Genomic DNA, 21,737 nt, shown 5'->3' with positions numbered 1-21,737 from the left:
CATCCGTACAATTACCTCAAACACTCATGTGTACATTTTGCTCACTCACCTGTATGGTCTCACCTGTACATTGTTTTCCATCTGTAAATATTATCCATATGCTATAAAAACTAATGTACTGTAAACTGTACCACACTGCTTGTGTACCATACTATTTATTCACTTACTGCTTATTGCTTCGTTCCTGTACATGTGTAATGACAATAAAAATTCATGGGATTCCTGACAATAAAGTTGAATCTTATCTAATCTCATTCCATGGGATAATATCCGGGTGATAAATGGGATCATAGCTGAGCGACTTATAGAAATCCCCAAAAATGAATTCAAACACATAAGTAATTGGATTGTTTCCATTGACGTTCACTTTTAAAACACACAAATATCCAGCCACGTGTAACACAGCACGGCTGAAATCCCTGCTACCTGTTATCTGGCCCAGGCCACTATATCTTCTCTGCGTGTGTTTTATGACCTATGAACAAACCAAGTAGTCACACCAATATAAAGGCGGATTTCAAAACGAAAGGCTCAATGATTTACAACGTTGGTGCATAATCATAATAATAAAATAGATTGTACAACAACCGCACTTCCTGTGATTCAGTCTTGAATGATGTTAAATTGGTGCTATCTGAACTTTCTTTTCTCTTCATTTCACTGCACATGGTGTATTTGTTACAGACAACATTAAATACTCTACTGAAAGAAAGGTTTAGTTTAACGTTTAGTTTAGTTTAGTTTTTTTAACATAAATTAGTACCTAGAAAATGCAATCCTCAAATAAGTGTTTTTGGATGCATTCCAGGAAGCTGTCGCACCAAATCTGAACGCGTTCATACCTCACTGATAACTACCTAAATTATAATATGGCATGCCTCAAAGTGATATTTCAGGAGTACATGAAATGAAAGTGTTTCTTTATTTCTGTTCTGTGTGCCTCTCTCTAACGCGGCAACCATGCCTTTGTTAAGCATTCATCATATTACAAACTGAAAGAGTGTGACAAATGCATTACACAAACTAAAAATTATACAGTCCTGCCACATGACCGAGAAAACGGTTGCTGACTAAGTCCTATACATTTTCCTCAGTTCAGTGAGCATGTGGGGCATGTGTACACATCTGGCATGGCTGCTCTATGTGGTTGGCTCGAAAGCAAGTTCCTCTTTCTTTTAAACTGGAAACTTAACTTGACTTAATGCGGCTCTTCTCCGGCGGCGGCTTGTAATCCATCCGGCTGCTCCATCTGATGAAAAGACCATTTCAGTGCATTCCACCCTAGCTTCAGTGAGAGCTCAGGTCCAGCTTGGAATATTATTCTCAAGGAGAGTGATGGATGCTAGGAAGCAGAAGGTTTCTGAGGTGCTGACAAGGGGCACCAAGCACAGAGTTTTCCTCAGATGAGGTCTGTGGGGCTGGAGCATCTCAGGTTTCTGCAAAGGTCTCCTTTGTGGGTTGCTTTGATCCACTTCTTTATGAAAAGCACCAAACGCAGCACCTTTGTGGCAGTGGAATGCTGCAAGACACAATATAATTCCTTTTTGCACTGACATGCCAGATGATTTGTTTGTATTACTAGTGCAAGGGATCATGAGAGTGGCTCACTACTTGTACATTCAATGAGATTCTGGTCAAACCTACAGGAAGCAGACTTCTGGAGATTTATTTATCTTTGAAGCGGAGGGAAAAGCACTGAAACCATTCGGTCAAGTAAAAGTAGCGACGCTGTAAATAATTCATTTGACCATGTTTCAGACAAAGAAAGTAACCGGATTTTTAGATTTTATAACCAAAGATCGTCTGGATATAATCAGTTCAAATGCAAAATTAAAACTTAATATACAAGCAACACAAAGGAGACAGGTTTCACAACCGTTATCCACAGTAAGAAGAGTAAGCGCTTCCTCTCGGCTCAGCCCTCCTCCCCGTCTTACACCCGTGGGTGTCGTCCATGCCAGTGTGAGTGATGGGCCACATTCCGAATCGGGCCCAATCCAAGACATGCTCTTAAATTAGGCAAATGGTGGCATTCCTACCTCATGCATGCGCTCATTAGACTTTGTCAACTCTTTTGCGTGCGCTCATCTGCGTCAGGACGGTTCGGTGGCTCACCAGGAGTCCCTGATTGATATACCATGAAGTCACAGTAATTAATGGTGGGGGTTCCCCTGGGACGGAGGAGAGTTAAAGCTGGGTCAAAAGCGCCAATTAGGAAGCAACGCAGAACCTGCAGGAGCACTCACGTCTCCCTGAAGGCCCATCAGTCAGACACAGATAAAAGGGTTGAGTGTAAGGATAATGTTTAACCAAAAGGACGTTGTCAGGCGGTCCATAAATGGCTTCCTCTCTTCTCAGCTAAGCACTGAAGCAGACGGGAGACCATCGTTTCAGAACATGGGAGACATTTACGTGACATTTACTATATCCTCGAAAGAGGCCATCTGCTGCATCCTTTTTAAAGGATTCTTCTCTGGATGTATTGATTCTTTCTTGTCAACTGAGTTAGCATCAGCGCTATCTCAGAACATTGTGCACACAAGAAACGTTCGATCGGTTTAGCCCACCATGAAACTATTTTCTGCCAGCACTGATCACAGGACCAAGCATGACAAGTATATCTGAAGCCACAGTGCATGCGTTCATTCAACTGAAGATCACATGCATTTCTAGTAAAAAAGGCCGCCTACTGCCACAAAATACCACAACAGCAGGAGGCTGAAAGAAGGAAGAAAGTCTTTCGATGTGCGGTCGTGTTGTCGAGCAGCTCCTACCGAATTGTTTTCGCGATGTGACCAACAAGATCCGGAAGAAAGCCCTCCCTCCCTCGCTGCCTGACTCAACAGTCATTTCCCCGGAGAGCTACAGGTGTGAGCTGAGACAAGGAAGCTGCTATCAGAGCGGGCCGAGAAAGGTCAGGCGGCTGGCAGTTTTAGTGCACGTTCAATCAATAAAACAAACTGCTGGAATTTTTAGGGACATTTAATAACCTACCACAGCAGTCGCCTGTGACTGGCTCACATATTTAAGCTAGGAATCCTCTGCGAGGAATAAAAACTGTTAATGTGATGATTTAATTCACTGCTTTGTTGTGAAACAGGATTGTCCCTATGGTGTGTTTCTGCTGAGCGGGTGCGAAATGAACTGACTCGCGACGTAAAAAAACGCACCACTAATTTTCTACAATGCAGAACAAACTCATATATTTGGTCTGGGCAAACAAAAGGAAATCCCCAGTGGCACACACACGCACATTTACAGCCATCCATAACCGGTGGTTGTGTAAGAAACTGTAGGAATAAAGCGCCAGATGTGCAAAAAAATAAAAAAATAAAATCAAATAAAAATAAAGCCCTGTCTCTGTTGCGCAGGTGTGTGAGAAGTAATCCTCTTGTTTCCATCTCCCAGTGAGAGACCAGCCACCTGTGCAGCACACACCACACCTCTGCAGCAAACAAGAAAAGAGGCCCATGAATCATTAATTACCATCAATTAATAATTAATCTCATCATGCACTGAGGATGCACATACCAGGCTTAACAATTAATATCAGTGAGAATACTGCATAGGGTTACAATTTGTGTATGGAGTAATGTTATTTTTCACCAAAAAATGAATGGAAATGTAATTCTCCACCTGATTTATTGTATGTGTAACTACAGTAGCTCACCAAGAGCACAGGAACAAATAAATAATACATGGTTTTAGGGTATGTGCTAGTTGAAAGGTCATAACTCACTAAACATGCCTCGTAATCAAACGCTGATTGCCGGGACTTAAATCTTCTCCAAAATAACCGCTTGTTTTTTTTATATCTCGTTTATGATGATATCATGTAAGCGATACACATTTAAACACAGACTGAGACATGAGGTTATCCCAGCTCCTCAAACGCTGTGACACATGGCCACTAATAGTTGTGTTTATTTACACCAGCAAGCATCAATCACGGGGGTCCGTTTTTAAACCGTGACCCTCGTAATAGAAGTGTCCGGTAGTTAATAGCAGCGCAGCTGAAGTGCTGCCATTGTGCTACTCGTGTTGCGTTTGTCTGTTTACTCATATTCCTTTCAGACGGATGCAGGAAAACAAGAGGGAAAAACAAGTAAAAGCATCAATCAAATCAATCCAATTTTGTATTTTGGATTAAACGATTATTATATTTGTCTTTTGACAGATGAAGGCATGTTTCTATATCTGTATTACTACAAATAATAACTTTACATCCATGGCAACATTGCGGTAAAAAATTCTGCTTTGACTGGATGTGAATAAAAAATGTTAAATCATAAGCAGATTGAACACAGTGATCATTAGTACTCTATTTTCCATTAATACTAAAACACCAGCCCTTACAACCGAAGCTGCTGAAGTGATAAACGGCAATCATATTATTATTACTGATGGGAAAATGGAAAAAAAATAATAAATCGTTCAATGCAATGTGACAGCCTAGTCATTATCGCACTGTTAATTTACCCATTGAACAGGTCACCTTAGTCATCATAGTAATATTGCCAGCACAGCCATGACTGAGAAATTTGCCAAGAGCTGCTACGGTTTAACTGGCAAAAGACAAGTTGGCATTTGTTGCTAAGTAATCACAGCAAATGTAATGTGTCGCCTGTCAAAAATGCACGTATAAAATGAGACTTTTTGTGCATTTTTGACGTCAAATGAGTTTTGCGGGAAGTAATTAAAGAAAAAGGAGCAGCCCACTTGCATGTGAGCTGTTAGAAGTAGGGGGATCTCTCAGTAGGTTAACCAACTCCCTTATTAACTGTGTCCTGGTGAACTCATGTTGCTCTGTGCATCATAAAATCATATATTAGTTGCTCACCAAATAATGGAAAGGACCAATGCGGCCATTTTATGAAAGGATATAAGTACAAAACTACATTTAGGGTTAACATAAACCAGTATTACCTGAATGACCTTGCCACCTTTGTCAAGTAGTATTACTTGTCAAGTAATATTTGAAAACCGGTGTGACATGTTGACTTTGCCAAGGCTGCTGCTGTCATTAAGAAAGAAGACAGAAATAGAACTATCAAAAAATAGGGGCAATATTTTAGTTAGTTCATTTTTAGCCTTGCGTTCCAATGTGATATTTTTAAAGTGCGTGTTATAACACGCACACGTGACAATCTGCTACTGCAGAGAACCATACATACACAATACAAACATAAACTACAGAACTAAGTGAAATCCTTAATTATTGCATAGACTTTATTGTAGATAATAATCACCAAACAGCCACTTCTTTAGCTGCATAACAAGAGAATATTCACCGCAGCAGATCAATCCCCATTCTTTATGGGGTTCTCTGACTCACAGTGTAGTAAGATATTTTTAGTCGGGCAACATTCTGCTCGTCCATCTGCACGCACAGATGAGTCTCTCGTGTTCCTGCGCAGCGTCACCATCGGCGAGGCGGCCGCTGGAGTTGAAAGCGATCCAGAACGCAATGCTTAACGGTGGCTGCTAAGATTATCAGTGGCAGCAACAATGAACGTGGCTTAGCCCCAGACCACAGAGCTCCCGCTGAAAGGCAGTGGAAACACACTCACGGCAAACAATGGCCTTCACTGGTTCACCAGCCAGGACAGAGTCAACAACCCAGGCCATGAGACTTCTGCTGAACATGCTCAGCAGATTTCTGTCTGGGACTTGCCCTGGCACAGGACTTGTTGACTCTGCTGTTCTGGTTCCACAGTTGTAGGACAGGATTATCTACTTTTTCTGAGTAAATATTAACTTTGGAAAAAGAATCTGAGCCCAGAATTCAGAGTGGTTTAGGATTTCAATCGCAGTTGCCAATTTTATAATACAAAAGGCTATGATAAGGGATAACGCATAACTTAAACTAGCCTTGTAAATATTTGAACTTTCAGATTCATGTTAAAAAAGTCTGACTGGCAAAAACTACTGAAGGGATGCACAGAAATACACGCGGAGCAGGAGAAAGCGCGGTAAGATCTGCACCAGAACATCACCGAAATTAAGCGGCATGTTCTGGTGCAGTGGTGTGCGAAGCTACAAGCGTAAAGCCTAAAAAGACACCAACATGCATTTCGCTAAGACCAAGAAGGCCTTTTTCGGCTGGAGAGGAGTCGCTTATGTGTGGGAGTGGTGGGAAACTCCCACGACACTGCAAAATGAGCCACCTGAAGAAGATGTAACCCATAGAACCACAGTCAAAATTCAGACTTTCATTGATTTTAATGATGGGTTAGAAAAACAAAGAAAATTGTAGATGAGTATTTCAATATTTGTCCACGTGTAGTTGGGTGATACTTAATATCACCATCACAAATTAATGCAACTATGTACTTTTTTTTTTCTTTAAGCCTCCTGAACAGCTATAGGCTCTGGGGAGCTTGTACTTCCCCCGTGAAGCTACAGTGGCACGATCATGTCACACACTGTTAGTCTTCCAGAAAAGCCACATGGACCCACAGTGCCTGGGGCCAAACTGGCGCCATTCACTTCCTGGGCACAGGCAGGCAGAGCACGCCGGGCTCTATTTATAACCTCTTATTATCTAAATGAGGTTGAAAAGATATGACAGCAGCAGGAAAAGGGCACCAGTTGCACGTTTCCTATCAGCACAGTGAAAGTTATTCTTATTGATCTCTTCTTATTTTGAGAATTTTACAAGAAAAGCACGCGTTGGATTTCAGAGAAAGCCCGACAGCGAATAATAACTTGCAAGACAATTATCCAACTGCTGGAAAATGTGCGCGGCCCCTTTAAGAGAAACACAACATTGATTTACTTCCTGTTTGCTACCGCATGAACAGCTACTGATGGAAAGACGTAAATAAAAAAGCAAATAGTTTCAAATATATAGAAGTATTAAAGGGTTTATGAAAATACCATTATGGTTTCGTAGGATATTTAAAAAAAAAAAAAATCATTTTAATCTTCAGTCCGGCGTGATCTGCGACAAGGTTAATGGCAGGGAGAAAACGAAAGGTGCTAGCGTTGACAGCAGCAGCAACTGAACACAACAGTCGGGCGAAATCAAAACTCAAAGTTGCACCTACCTGTCAGCGTGAACATGCTCCAAGTGTTGAGACGGAGCGAAGCCATTATTTCGCCAATAGTGAGCTGCAGCCGAGACTGGGTGAAGAGTTTTTCAAGCAGCCTTGCATCAGTTTGGCTAAAGCCTTCCTCGGGAAGGTAACAATGTTATTTCACTTCAGTCGGTCCACAGGTTGCACCAGTGGCATTTTAAAACAGTTTCGCAGTAGCTCTTCATGAAGGTTGTGTCAATTAGCATTTATTTAAAAATGACAGAGCCGTGGATTTAACTGTTTTCATTGTGAAGACTGTGGTTTGTGCTACTATTGAATCTTATGGTGTTGCACTGACACGTGTTTCTAAATAACACTTGATTCAATCCAGTTGAACAGCACCACAAACTACATCCTCCAACACGATCATCCATCTGAATTACCACATTAACGCGAGACACGACACTTAACGCCAGACCGGTTTCAGAATGCATTCGTTTTCACGTGTGTAGCTAATAATGTTGTCTCTGCGTTACTTCTTTTGTGGTCTTGCAAAACTGCGTGAAAGATGGTAATTCCACATGATCACAGCTTCAGACGTTGGCTTTGCTGGATCAACAATCTAAAACCATTATCTTTTTTTTTTATTCACGAAAGAAGGATCAAAGCACACTTGCAGACGTTCACTTTTGGCAAATCTGCTTTATTCATTCTGTGTTTCAGGCAGCATTCTGATAACTTCTGTCCCATCGATTGTCCCCATGTCCCTGCAGGTGCTGGTCCGCAGGTGTGCAGATGGCGCCGAGCTGCGTGGGAGAATAGTGGAAACTGAGGCTTACCTTGGAGGGGAGGACAAGGCCTCACACTCAGCTGGAGGCAAACGCACCGAGAGGAACAAAGCCATGTTTATGAAGCCTGGCACGATCTATGTGTATCCAATCTACGGCATCTACCTCTGCATGAACGTGTCCAGTGAAGGTAAACATCCTCCGTCAAAGATGTACCTATCATACAGTATTGTGCTATATTTATGTATGCGTAAACACACCGATTATGCCTGCGGATGAAAGTAAATGCAAACATGTTCTGGTTTAATATACCCTCCTCTAATACAATGTTAAACCAAGGGCAGTTTGTGTTTTCTTCCATCATTGAGTAAAGGGCATAAAGGAAGGAGACAGAGTGGAGCCTTGCTGACTGATGCATATTGTGTGCTGTGTTGCTCAGGGGAGGGGGCCGCCGTGCTGCTGCGCTCACTTGAGCCCCTGCAGGGTCAGCCCGTCATGAGGCAGCTGAGGGCGGCCAGACGCAAAGAGGGAGCCCGTCAGTTGAAGGACAAAGAACTGTGCAACGGCCCTTCAAAGCTGTGCCAGGCCCTAAATATACCCCGCTGTTTTGACTGTCGAGACTTAGCCTCGGACCCGGAGGTGTGGCTGGAGACGGATCCGGACTCGAGTCCGGTGAGACCCCTCGACATAGTGTCAGCGCCGCGCATCGGAATCGAGTCCCACGGGGAGTGGGCCAAGAAGCCGTGGCGGTTTTATCTACGCGGGCACCTCTGTGTTAGCGTCGTGAATAAAGAGGCAGAGAGACAGTCTCTGTCTGGAAATGTAATGAGCGGTTTGGGTCCCTCAGATGTGCAGTCTGCCACGGGACAGCACAATGGGGAAAGGACTTAACAGGAATACTTCTGAAACTACTCTGCCATCTGTTCTCCACTTAAGCAGAAAAGAACGTCTGCCTGCACTGCGGCAGCGTGTGACTAATTACACATATGAAATTAATTAAAACTGAAGTTATACCCTGTTATTTATGGGTTCGTAGTTTTGAGAAAGGTGGTAGAATAACTTCCAGCTCTAGGGTTAGAGCTACACTGAAAAATGGTTTTGCATTATACATCACACACTTGTTAGTGTTTTGTTTCATCTGCATTTTTTTCTTTTAATAAACCTTCAAACTGTGAATTCACAGATGTTTGGACCGCTCCATTTCCCTCTGAGCAAAAACAGCCCGTCTAATGTTTAGACTCTTCCCTTTCTTGCCGTCTTTCTCGCTCCACCTCTGGGATTCCTACGGAGAGGTAGCTGGAGGTCTGGAATGGTCATTACTCACTGTGCCCCTCTGAGGCCGGCACAGATGATCTAACACATCTGGGACAGGGGGGAAGATGAAGTGGAAACCACGATCCTCTCAATATTTACAGTGAACCTTTAAGGCATGTCTGGTATGTACAAAATAATTTAATATTGTAAACAAACATTTGGCTCTCTATTTTTTTGTAAATCTGCACACAATAACGCACTGTCACTGTCTGTTGGTTTTTAAAACAACATCTTTGAGCGGCAGCACTTAGCCGTGAGCACGGCAGGCTTTTACCTGCTCTCAAAGTGGTACATTTTCCAGTTGGGGGCGGGTTGGGGGGGGGCCGACACCGTCTCGGTGCCACTACTCCATGGGTGACTGAAAGATTGAAATAATGGGATCCTCGTGGTTGGTCACCACGAGCACGCTGCGGAATTTGTCAAACAGCGTCTTGAGCTGCGAGCGCCTCATGTTTTCGTTGTACATGATCTCTTCCAGGTGGTGATGTCCTCGGAAATAGTGCAGCAGCCTAAAAAAAAGAGAAAATGGATTATTTATTTATTTTTTTTATCATTAATGTAGATCAACCGTGAGGTAGGACGTCTCACATCTGAAGCACTGATGACATTTTATGTTACAATTCAACAGGACAGAACACTGGTTACATTCCAGGTGATATTCAATGAATGCAGGTAAAGTACGATTATATTCAAAATCCTCGCAACAACACTGTTATATTATAAAGAGACAAATAATAAATTAACGGTGACTTATAGGATATCAATAAATCCCATATGTTGAGGGGCGTTCATGGACCAAATGAAAGCAGGGAATGTGTTCAAATTACTGCATGTCACTATGCAAGATAGATCTAAATCCATCTGTCAGATCATGATATCCTGAGTAAAGTCAGACTATGCAGTGAATGTATGGCGAGCAGAGGCGCTTCATCTACAAATGTAGGGTTTCCCAAACAATGTCAGTGCTGTGGCACCCAGCCAGGGTCTAATTTACTCCGCTATGGTCTCATAGCGGAAATATTATTGTACGTTTCAAACAACGTCGAGCTTGCGTTGTTTTTCCTATTGCTCCTGAAAGCATCTCTCCCTAACTTTCCTGCCCCGAGCGCCTCCACACACACACACACACACACACACACACACACGTCGCTGTCCTGAATTTAACCTGACGGAGAAAAAGTCACAGTCAACTAACACAGCATGAGAAGCCATTTGTGTTGTTCACTACAAGAAAAAAATAAAAATAAAAAAATCTGGTTTACCACCACTTTTTAAAACCAGATGTTTGTGCTCTCTATTGTAAACCATGGACATTTACAATCATTTAAAGAGAAAATGACTCCGTTAACTAGCTAAACTTTATAAGCACTAGCCAGCAAAGTTGGATTGAAAGTCAACAGTTTACTGTGAATTAGATTTATGAGCAAATAAATAAATAAATAAAATTCTGTGGGAAACATCCTGTCAGACTGATTGTTCCACTCTGCCATAGATTCTATCCCCTCCTTATAACAAACAGTCTCTGTGCTACTGTAAAATGTTTCAGTTTTGACATGTGTTAATGTCTAATGACTCTGGAGATTATCGAGGATCTTCTTCGAGTATAGAAAAAGTCACAGGGATATACATCTATCTGCTCCCAGGAACATCAGGGCGATTAAGAACAAGAAAGCGCAGAATAAACTCTGGTTGCCTGTTAGAAGTCCGCTTAGTTACCTGGCAAACATCCGCAGATCCTCTGGATTTTGTGCGGCGGGGATGTTAAGAATAACCTGCCTCTCATGCTCCGACAGGCTGGCAAGCAACGTTTCTGTCATCCTCTTGTTGAGCGGAGAATCTCCACCGGGCAGCAGCTCCGCGCTGGAGTTGTCCATGCTGGGGCTGGTTAAGGTCATGTCATCACTGCTCGCTGCGTACAAGTGGAAGACAGACACGGCCAGAGATCATGTTAGAGCTGGCGCAACTGTAAGCGGGGAAGCAGAGAAGAGAGGAGGACGTACTTGGTGAACCAAAGCTGAGAGCGCTCGGGGTGCTGAGGCTGCGGCCTCCCACTCGGGCGGCTAGCGGGGGGTCTTCGTCCCTCAGCCCGGGCTCGTCCTCGCTGGGCGGCACCAGCAGACAAACGTAAGTGTGCAGCTGGATCAGCAGGCGGCGCTGCAGCATCCACACCACCATTTGGATCAGCTGCGCCTGGTCAGGAGCGGGGCAGCAAACACGGCTTTACAAACGGGGAGCAAGCGAAAAACTGAACATGCTCGTGTAACGAGGTCAAAAGTGTTCCAAATCTGCCACGGGCGCCTTATAAACTCAAAATAGAGCCACCAGAGAGAGCCTCGGCTCTGATCTCGTCCTCATGAAAAATGGAGGATGCAGACGCCGGAGTTGATGTCCCTTTGTCATGTATAATTCATCCATGGAGGCTCTGCCCAAACAAGACGGGTCAGTGGAAAACACCAAATGGTCCCGCTCTCAAAATACAGTAACATCCCTGTAAATACTGGGCAACAACCAAGAAACTAAAAAAATTAAATTTTATTTACTTTCCAGACTGCTAACAACTATTTTCCATAACACTATCCCATTGTTTTTTCTCTCTGTCATTCTATTATTTGGCTAACATGGGGGGAAACCATTAAAAATGTAAAACCAGGGGAAGTGTGACTGTTAGTATAATCCTACCTCCTGTGCAGGAGCTTCCAGCGGGTTTCTGAACTCCGCCAGTGAGACAGGAAGGGAGAACTTGGCCAACATGGAGGGCAGATCATGACCGGGAAACTGCTTGGCAAACTGCTCGGCCAGAGGGGAGTAACTATCCCAGGAGAAATGGCACAAATAGTCCACAACACTGAGCGTTTTGTTTGAATTCATAACACAATGTGCTGTAAGTTTGGTCAGAAAAAAACATTCCCTCAATGACCCAGTTTTAAAAACACAGTGTATGGTAACTTAACAGATTTAGAAATCGTTTAATATTGATTGGATGATTAAGCCTTTACTACTCACAGGCAGATGTTGGCATGAGGAGACAGCATGTAGACGTTATTCTCACACAGTGGGTAGATGATGATCGCCTTACCCCAATAAACCAAGTGGGCAGCGATTTGAAATATCTGAGTGAGGAAATATTTTTTTAATCATTTGTATAGCAGGAAGTAACACGATCTAGATATATATTACAAGTGAAAGAGTGCTGCTGCTGACGGAAAACACACTTGCTAGCTCAATGAAAACAAATGCATTTAATGTAACAGCACGAAAGCAACTTGATGACTGTTGTGGAGGATGTGGGTAAACTGAAAATGGTTTCTGTTATGTGGCCTAGCCCACTGCGAATGGGGTTGTCAAAATAATAGAAACATATTTTGGTACGACGCAAAAGAGTTCAACCAATTCAACAAATGCTGCAAACTATAACATTCATGAATCTAAGGATGAGTGGAGGACTGATAAACTATATCCATTCAAACTTGCATTATATATATTATCCACTAGGTGGCAGTAAGACCCTATCAATGGTTCATTACAGCAGATGTCACACACACAATAAGATAACAGATAACTTGTTTTATATATTGTTTCCTTTTCACATTTTCTCATTTTAATAGTATTTTGTTGTATTTTGCCACATATACCTAAAGGAGCAGGAATTTATATTTGTCTATATTATACATGTATGAATTAAATGCATTTTATTTTTTCCATAAAACGTAAAAGAAAATTATTTTGAAATGCACACCTAATTGAACCTAAATCTAAATTTCCTTTTTATTTCTTCTTTTTTTTTAATTCAAATTCCTTTTAACACCAGAGGAGATGTGTGTGTTACAGTAGTTTGACTATTCTGCACCTGAAGTAAGGCCAGGTCAGCATCCTGGGCGAGCTGCTGCAGGTTTTTCACTGCCGAGCACGTTTTGATGAGGCGCACCATCGCCGGGGAGCAATCCAGTGGGAGCTGGCTGAGAAGAGCCTTCTCACTTTCCAGCAGCAGCAGGGCATGATAGGGTCTGCAGGGTCAAACGCATAATACAGCCTCTGAATCAACACAAGTCTCCTCATTAGAGAGAAACCAGGAGGAATTATTTGTAGTACCAATCTGTACAAGCCTTGATAATTAAAAAAAATATATTTTAAACTGCACTCATGCTAATTTGTCATTCGCGTGTTCTGTTCAAGATACAGAAATACAACACACATGTATGTTTTGCCAAACTACAGCACAGTACGCTGACATGACAATAGGTGGCAGTATGGCTCACAGAAAACTCTGAGGCTACAGACGCAAGTAAACATCTGAACACACAACAGGTGGATGATTAGATGTTAAATTTAGAATGTCTGCAGAGATCAAGAGGTATTTCTGCAATGCTTATTGGTCGCTATGTAAATATGGCACACAGGCGATGTGTGTGTGTCTTCGCTTCAACAAGTCTTTTTAATGTTTTTCTTGTGTTTTGCATGACATTCAACCAACAAGCCAACATTATGAACATAAGGCAAATAAAGAAATTATTGGTCATCAAGTTATTTTTTTCAAGACATCAGAGGTTAAAACATGAGTTTGTGCAGAGAGGGGGCCGTAGGGTGGGGTACCTGTGGTTGGCTGCGATAGGACATTTTTAGTATCAGCCTACTAATGCTGATTAGGGTATTGCCAGAAGTGTAATTTTATTTTACACACTTATTATTTTGCACACTAAAAAAAACAAACATGGGCCTAATCTGAGAGACTTCTCGTAAACATGTCTGGTAAAACATGTGTGAAAATGAAAAACAACGGTGTATAAAGGGTTCAAGTGTACCTTATGGCTTTAAGGCTGCGCTCTAAAGCCTCTGGGGGAATGTGGTTACCGCCAATCCTGTGGATCTTGTGTGGCAAACAGAAGCTGACCTCTAGCCAGTTGTTTATATGTAGCCGCACCACACCGGTTGTACAAAGGCTGAAAACGCATCAATAGCAACATAAGCTTTACATTCAATATATAGCGCACAGAAAATAAACAACAAATGAAACAAATATATTCGTGTTCACCTGTCGTAAGCCTCCTTCAGGTCCCGGGCTAGCTTACATTTTGGAAGAATCTGTCTAAACGGGGACTGGGGGCTTCCATCTGCTGACATCAGGAGAAACAGACGCTTAAAACTTAAATGTGAGGGACGTATGATGTAAGCACGCGTGCATTAAATACATTAAATATGTCAGAAAATGCAAACAACTCTATGAAGCTGTCCGACAGACAGACAGAGACAGAACGTGACAGGCGCTCTCACTCTCTGTCATGGTGGTGATCTCGTCCTGGACGGCCAGCATCAGCTTGGCCTCGCGGGTCAGGTACTGGCAGCGGCGCTCCTCGTGCTGCAGGGCGATGGCGATGCGCCGCGACAGGTTGTGCATGCAGCTGATGACGGACGGGTCGGCATTTGCCTGCGGAGGCCAACATGGAGAGGCAGACACTTTTTTAAATTTTTTTTAAATAAAGGGTGACTAACAAAGAAACAAGTTAGCATCATGTATACAACTAACTGATTATCTCTTAGACTCTTAGTTTGAAACACTGGGCCTTGGCAGCTTTGTACCTCATTTGTAGCTCTGTAAATGTTCAGGCTATTGGTTTTTTTTTTTAAACTATCAAACATATATGCTCCTTAATTTCCACTACTCCCATCAACTGTGCACATATTCTGTAAATATTCTGTATATAATATGACACCATGTGCATTCTGTACATAACACAAATGTATATATATCTCTAACTGTGTTGATACTGTGGGACTGTGGGACAAAGAACCACTTAGCCTGAATACTGTTACCCCCTGTGCATTTCTTAACTTTAAGTAATACTTTCTTTGCACTTCTGCTTAGAAGCTAATTGTATTTATTCACTAGTTCTGTACTCAGCACAATGACAATCTAATCCAATAATGTACTATATATATTTAATAGAAATAATATTGTCAATTAAATGCAATTCATTTAAACCCCCTGCAAGTTAACTGGCTAATAAAAATGAATAACAGTTGGAAATTTCCACAAGGCAAGTAAAGCAGTTGCTGGGCAGATAAAACATGACTCAGCACTTTTCGCCCTCCTCAGGCCATACTGGTATTACTGGGTACAGTGACTCAGCATGGGCAGGAACGGGCTCTGCCTTGTTGGGGCGCCATGATTAAGCATAATAAGCTGGCCCCTCCTCCCTCTGTCCTCCCATGCTCTCACAGATAGAGTGGGCTGGAATATTATCAGTCACGCGCACCCACACACACACACAGGCCTCCCATTCACCGCACACACAGATTAACAGATTAACACAAAATCAACGGGTCCCACCCACAGTCAGCTAACCATCATTAAAATGTAAATATTAATATACATTTTAAGTAGCAGTGTCTTTTAAACATTTTGACGATAAAAACTTTTTTTGTTTTGTTTTTTTGTACATACCCTTAGTGCAAACACAACATTAAATAAGATCATTGTTGGCATTTCCCTCTTAGGCGAAGGATCTGTTTTAGAAACCTGCACAGAGAGAAGACATACTTTTCACAAGATGCAAAAATAAAAAAGTCTTTACAACAAAATGCTAATCTGCAGTTGTTTTCTATACGGTACAGTCAATGCTTCAACTCTCAAATATAGCACAGGAACATTATTCTTACTTATACATGGGGTTAGGGTTAGTTAATTATTCTGCTACTTTTGAATTAATGGCATAGTTTAGTAAATGTAATGTCAAAAAACAAACCACTCAGCTCCCCAGTTTAAGAACAACAACAAAAAAAAATAATAATGATTCAAATGTGTTATTTTGTGAAGAATTATTTTTATTCTTTTTATTCTCCTTTTTTTTGTAAATTACGTAATTTGGCAAAACATATTTAATTTTCAAAGATGGCTAAGTTTTTCATTTAACAGGATAATGTTTGTAACATAAAGGGACTGATACAATGAACTTGTTAAAACGTTTAAGGGGGGAAATAAAAGATGGGCACACACAATGTCATGCAGCTCTGTACAATAACTACATATACACTGAGCTTATCCGACACTGAATGTTTGCAGTGAGTCTGGTTGTATTGCACCAACCACAGAATAATTAAACTGCTCCTGTAATTGTCACTTGTGGCTTTCATAAGGAAATAATGAAGTGCTTTATGTTTTCTCACATCTTGTCACACACTCCACCCCAGTATGAATTACCACCCTCTTAGTTAAATAAGCTGTAAACAGTGTGTAAATTGGGCTAAAAACAAAAAAAAAGTCAGTAGGGGGCACCACTGATGTTAATACATACATTGAATGTAAAGAATTGAGGAGAAAAAAACATACAATACAGTGTCTTATGAAGCTACTGTAAAACACACATCACAAATATATATATCTACAACTTTAAACTCTGCAGCGATATATACCACTCTATATGATATATACCACCTGACCTACTATTTGTTTATTCTGTGCAGAACTAGTCTGAGTTCACTATAATATTTTATTGTATATACAGAATATGTATTATTTTTCACCAGATGGGGGAGGAAGAGGGCAAGTCATGCTTGTATTCTTATCTAGCTGTGTGAATTGACAAAACATTTGGTTTGTGGCACAAACCAGAAGGAACTGCTAAGTCTTTTTACCGGGGTTCCTTTCCTCCTACCTGAATGATGGGAGGATGCTGAAGGAGCGTAGGGTGCCCCACAAATCGAACATTGTCTATCTTCAGCTCGAACTTCTTCCCGCACATGTCCGACTTTGTGGCCAGGATGGTGGCCAGGATGATGTCCGAGAACCTGAACGCAGCACGGACGCAGTGAGAAAGTGTGCGCGGCGGCACGAGAGGCTGGATCAGAGAAGCAGCTGAGACTAGTGTAGGAGGTTCAAATTAGCTCGGTTTTCTTACACGTCCCTGTCTATAAGAGGGACGGCATTAATCAGATGCATCTGTCTGTGATGTAATTCAACAATCAGAGTATAAGTATTAAAAAAAAACAAAAGCGTGTGTGTCTACTGGAGAAGAGAAAGGAGGAAGAGTTCTCCTTGCAGAAAAAGTGAAATTGCCATATGAATGAAGAATGTGAAAGACTCATGCCGGTTTGACTTAAGTAACTCATGCTGCAATCAAAGGGATAAAAAATAAGGTGTGAATATCCAGGAAAAAAAAAATGAAACACACTATGGAGTTACTCCATCACCACAATTTGAAAGGAATGTGTCGTTATTTTTATTGTAGTTTGCATTTGATTTGAATTTTGTTCTGTAAAGCCGAGTCTATACACTAATGTAATCAAGACGAATTAACAGTTAAATTATAGATCTTTATTTATTTTTTTTATTTTTTATTTTTTTAACCCAAGCACAGATTAATCCTCTATTGATCATTTACGAGACGTTTCACTGAGATTAGGGTTGGAGATCCATATAGGACACAAAAAAAGGAAAGAAGGGGATAAAAAAGACAGGGGTGATCTAAGCGAAGGAAAGGTGGTTTAGAATGATTTCATCTTACCCTGCTACCAACTGTTCGTCAGTTAGTGGAGTTTGTTCTCTGAAATGGGAGTTGGGCCACAAAAAAAAAAAAAGAAGAAAAAAAGCAAACAAAAGGAAAAATGCAACACACAGTTGGGCTAAATGCATAAAATGGACATCAAAAACAACCCGAACAAACATGTGATACTGTGAGGTGAAAATGCTGGTCTGCATGTTGAGTCAAGCAAATTTCTAGTTTAGGGTTGATAGATCCAAATCTCTGCTTAATGGACATATGAGGGATATAACGTCTTTCTTTCATTATTAAATGATGGTGTTTTTCTGTTGACCTGCAACATGTGTTCAATGGGGGCCTGTCAGTGTAAGTGAAACTGGCCATGACTTGCCTACAAAAACAAAACAAATTCATAGCAGGAACAATATGAGCGACCAAACAAACTGTCTGATTCATTCCTAGAAAGGAAGGAACATACTGGTGAGCTCAGCAAAAAAAAAAAAAAAAAAAAAAAGGGGTTAAACAAACTCCTTCACATGCAAAGAACACTCTCTAGCAGGTATGCATGTCCTCATCCAAGTCTACTGCAACCAGAGGACTAAACTAAAGGGTTCACCACAGGGTTCATTCTATAGGTTTGCACACCATTCACTCTGTGGTGAATTTGTACAGTTACAAAATTGGGAACTCTGTATCAAAATGGTTGTAATTCAAACACCATTAGTCCAGGTTGCATGTGAATACCCTCACACTACAGCTGAGAGTTTGGAGTTTAAGGTCGCTGACCTTAAGGCCATGTTTAACTTGCAACTGTAACTTCAGTTTCTCTTGGGGGTCGGGGGCTCTATGATCTCTTCCCAGTTACAGTCTAGTTATGCTTGTAAATTTGAATCGATAGAAGAGTATTTAATTCTGCCTTGTAGCTGCTTCTGATGGACCAGTGAGGATCTTCAGACAACTAACAACCCACCAGCATCACTGTCTGTGAAGTGGCAGCATGATGTTACTTAAAACTGTTAAGACTGGAGGGTAAGATTGTTATATGTGTAATCGCCATCGACAACAAATGAAAGCTGCTCTAATACATTTTAATTATCCAAATTCATGATGTTTTGAACGCACATTTTCATTTTCTCCGCTTATGAAAAAACCCTGTATTGCTAACTTTTGCTACATGCTACTGTAATTATGAGTGAAGGACAGCTTCTTGCTCAGATATTCAGAATATTGACAGACCGTTGTGATTTTGAAAATGCACCCAAAAACGATAGAAATAAAACATTAAGGAGGAGTTTCAGAGGCTTGTTAATTTTTCACCAGTTCAGATAAGCGAGTGAGTGCAAACAGCAGCTGGGCCTGTGACTAGGGCTGGACATACAGTGACGTTATAACTTTGTGTTGCAGGATTTTGTTTTAGGTAGCTAATTTTATTCTAGAAGTCTAATAATGGTCAGTCACGTGGTCTGAATCAACCATGACTCTGTGACCCTTGTTGGGAAGTTTTGGCACAGGTTTTCGGAGGAGAAAAAGATCCAAAGCAAAGAGGGAGGGGGACGACATAGTGAGCTTAAGATCTCATCTGGATCTCAGAATGGGTGCTGTCACTTAATGAGCAATTTGAAAGTCCAGGAACATTACACAAAGAGCAAATTAAATACCTTGAATCGCCATCCTGGTCATCGAGAACATCGCCAGCTGTGTTCAGTGCATACGGACTCCGCTGTTTTGCTTGAGGACAGAAATCCGAATTAGTTATTATGACTTGACATTAATAACTACGTGCTGAGATACCAAGGAGAGAAACACAACTAGAGTGCTACTGATTTGACACTGATTTTCAGTAGGGGTGCAACACATCTTGTGATGCTTTTTATCTGGGTCTTCGTATGAGACAGTAGGAACTTGTAGGAAGTGTTTCACTAAAGCAAAGTTTGCCATATACAGGAAAATCTCAAAACAGGAAATATGTTTGCAAGAAAGAGGAACAGTTGACACAAACAGATATGGCTAACACTTGTAGCATCATTACAGTTACAACAAAAAGTGTGTGTCGTGTTGTATTATATGGCCATGCGTTTGTTACACCTCCCTTGTAAATGCGTAGTTACATGAAAGCGATGCCAGGATAGAAGGGAACAACTGGGCGTGTGTGTGTTTGTTTGTTTATGTCGACGGTTCTAACGCTTCGCCTACCTGAAAGAGATGACGGACATTCAGCCACTCTTTGGAAAGGATATCGAAATAGTAGTTTGTTCCCTCGGCTGCCGGAGCTAACCAGGATGACGCTAATAGGGCTGGTTTTGTCGCCGCTTTTGTATGCGCTGTTTTGTGACTGACTGTACATTGATTTTCGGTCATCCGGTAAGCCGGCTGAAGGGTTGAGCATCATGTTAGCATCATAGCTAACTGAGCGTTAGCTGCGACTCAGCAAATGGTCCACGCGGTGAACTGAGCTCGTCTGAGAGGAGCTGGTCTTTACATATACACCGGGCCTAGGCAAATCACAAGTCCAAAAAGAGTTTACTCAGAGGCCTGGGTGAATGCTAAAGGACAGCCACCCTGCACACTGGTGCGTTTGTTTTGTGTCACCTTGAATAATGTTCGACAGGAACTAAGGTCGGAGCTGTTAAAGGGTCCCCCCGCCCTCCGTGCAGGAGTAATGTCATAATAACCTATAAACAATTAGGATAATGTTCACACTTAAAATCTTTTCTTAAAAAGAAAATGAAATTTCTTCAGAAAAATAAGTGCAATTTGGGTACATTGTTGTTTAGTCCTGGCTCTCAGTGTTGTGTTCTGTGAACTTCTCTTACGAGACAGTGTACAAATTAGGAATAGCAGTTATTTTCATTGAAAAATTGCAGTCTTCTGTGAACTGGGTCAGAGGGCCAGAGAGTATATTTAGAACGATATTAAGCAAATGTTACACTGCTAAATAAATAAAATGTATTTAATAAATAAATAAATAAATAATAAACGTGTTGCCTGCATAAGGGGAAATGCTTCCATCAAGTCCAATAAAGTACATATTTGTCCACTCCATATGATGTCTACATTGTGCATTCGGCTGAACCATGAGTTTCTGCATCCAAGTTTCAACATGTTCATAATGCAAGGAGTCTCCTTGAGTCCTCCCTTTCGTATGCACACATATGCACACATGTGCTTTAACGCAGACTACGGCCAATAAAAATTATGTTTTGTTATTTTTTTATTTATTTATTTATTTTTTACAGCTCCTACTAAGCTAAATGAACTGAGGAACGCGATTGGTTTTTAATTTTGCCTAAAAATATATGCTTTTAGAATTGCTTTGCATTGAAATTTATGTTAAAACACGTTACGCCCAACTGATGCTTTGGCCAACTTTTCAGTGATGACCAGGCTGGACAAGCTGACATGAAAGATAAGTACTGACCCTTGGTGGGAATTGGCAAGCATTCTCAGCTATTGGCACATGATTATTTTTGATGCAAAGTTATCATTGATTTCAGATGACACCACCCATTAATCCCAAACTGTAAAAACTGTTGATTTTGCTTTTACCAGGATAAGTCATTACAAAGCAGTAAATAAATATACATACAATACATTCCCTTATACCATTTGTTGTCTAAAATGATGAAATATGGTTAAATATGGTTGATACCAAATCGTACTTTTTCAAAGAAGGCACTGTAATTGGGAAAAATGTGTTTACAAGGATTAGTCATTACAGCATGGATATATTTCCTTATGACATCTGTTATTACCTTCTGAACGGTCCTTTACAAGAAAACCTGTTTATATGGCCTATCGGCTCTTTTATTCAGTCATATATTACCCTCATTTAGTTCTAAGCCCACAGCTCTATATACTGTGTATATATATGTATTGTGAATAAATATATTCACAATATAGAAACAATCATATGCAAAGAGGTTTATTGAATTTGACTTTTATTACCATGTTGATGACGTTAAGTATTTCCTAACCACCCAGCCTTGGAAGAACCTGATTGGACCAGAGTCAATGAGAAGATGTGTTGTTGGTCATGAATCAATGAGTCATATCGGATATTTGAGGATCAGTGGCGAAAAACACTTGGCAACTTTTCAAAAATAAGGAAAGAAAGACAAATAACCTGTTATGAAAACCACATG

At 41.1% G+C, this 21,737-nt stretch overlaps 2 protein-coding genes across 4 annotated transcripts; one reads left to right on the top strand and one right to left on the bottom strand.

The window, feature by feature from the left end:
• The first annotated feature begins 6,783 nt into the window (after nucleotides 1–6,783).
• Nucleotides 6,784–8,978, top strand: mpg (N-methylpurine DNA glycosylase). The gene is made up of 3 exons (XM_047571596.1): nucleotides 6,784–7,185; nucleotides 7,793–7,997; nucleotides 8,247–8,978. The coding sequence occupies exons 1-3, from the start codon at nucleotides 6,958–6,960 to the stop codon at nucleotides 8,696–8,698; spliced, it is 885 nt and encodes a 294-aa protein (XP_047427552.1). The 5' UTR covers nucleotides 6,784–6,957; the 3' UTR covers nucleotides 8,699–8,978.
• Nucleotides 8,979–9,241: 263 nt separating this feature from the next.
• Nucleotides 9,242–20,432, bottom strand: nprl3 (NPR3-like, GATOR1 complex subunit). Of its 3 annotated transcripts, none has more exons than XM_047571593.1 (14): nucleotides 19,789–20,432; nucleotides 19,254–19,323; nucleotides 17,620–17,658; nucleotides 16,771–16,903; nucleotides 15,561–15,635; nucleotides 14,390–14,543; nucleotides 14,151–14,232; nucleotides 13,921–14,058; nucleotides 12,969–13,125; nucleotides 12,125–12,231; nucleotides 11,801–11,930; nucleotides 11,122–11,311; nucleotides 10,838–11,030; nucleotides 9,242–9,630 (listed from the first exon to the last, which is right to left on the bottom strand). In XM_047571593.1, exons 1-14 carry the CDS (start codon nucleotides 19,982–19,984, stop codon nucleotides 9,465–9,467), a joined length of 1,830 nt encoding a protein of 609 aa, XP_047427549.1. In that variant the 5' UTR covers nucleotides 19,985–20,432; the 3' UTR covers nucleotides 9,242–9,464. The 3 variants fall into 3 exon arrangements, with proteins under 3 accessions (XP_047427549.1, XP_047427550.1, XP_047427551.1); XM_047571594.1 differs by having other exon boundaries at nucleotides 14,151–14,229; nucleotides 19,789–20,429; XM_047571595.1 differs by lacking the exon at nucleotides 17,620–17,658 and having other exon boundaries at nucleotides 19,789–20,428.
• Nucleotides 20,433–21,737: the final 1,305 nt, after the last annotated feature.

This window comes from Mugil cephalus, chromosome 20 (genome assembly GCF_022458985.1).
Source record: "Mugil cephalus isolate CIBA_MC_2020 chromosome 20, CIBA_Mcephalus_1.1, whole genome shotgun sequence".
NCBI classification, from domain to species: domain Eukaryota; kingdom Metazoa; phylum Chordata; class Actinopteri; order Mugiliformes; family Mugilidae; genus Mugil; species Mugil cephalus.
This window is presented reverse-complemented; position numbering and strand designations above follow the sequence as displayed.

What these genes read in the sequence shown, in the direction of transcription:
- mpg (XM_047571596.1), top strand. Translation starts at nt 6,958, where the DNA reads ATGGCAGGGAGAAAACGAAAGGTGCTAGCGTTGACAGCAGCAGCAACT. An exon ending in CTAAAGCCTTCCTCGGGAAG is followed by an intron (nt 7,186 to 7,792) that starts GTAACAATGTTA and finishes ATGTCCCTGCAG; the next exon opens with GTGCTGGTCCGCAGGTGTGC. An exon ending in CATGAACGTGTCCAGTGAAG is followed by an intron (nt 7,998 to 8,246) that starts GTAAACATCCTC and finishes TGTGTTGCTCAG; the next exon opens with GGGAGGGGGCCGCCGTGCTG.
- nprl3 (XM_047571593.1), bottom strand. Translation starts at nt 19,984, where the DNA reads ATGATGCTCAACCCTTCAGCCGGCTTACCGGATGACCGAAAATCAATG. An exon ending in CGCAGCCTTAAAGCCATAAG is followed by an intron (nt 13,126 to 13,920) that starts GTACACTTGAAC and finishes TTGACCCTGCAG; the next exon opens with ACCCTATCATGCCCTGCTGC. An exon ending in TCTCAGCTTTGGTTCACCAA is followed by an intron (nt 11,031 to 11,121) that starts GTACGTCCTCCT and finishes ACTTGTACGCAG; the next exon opens with CGAGCAGTGATGACATGACC.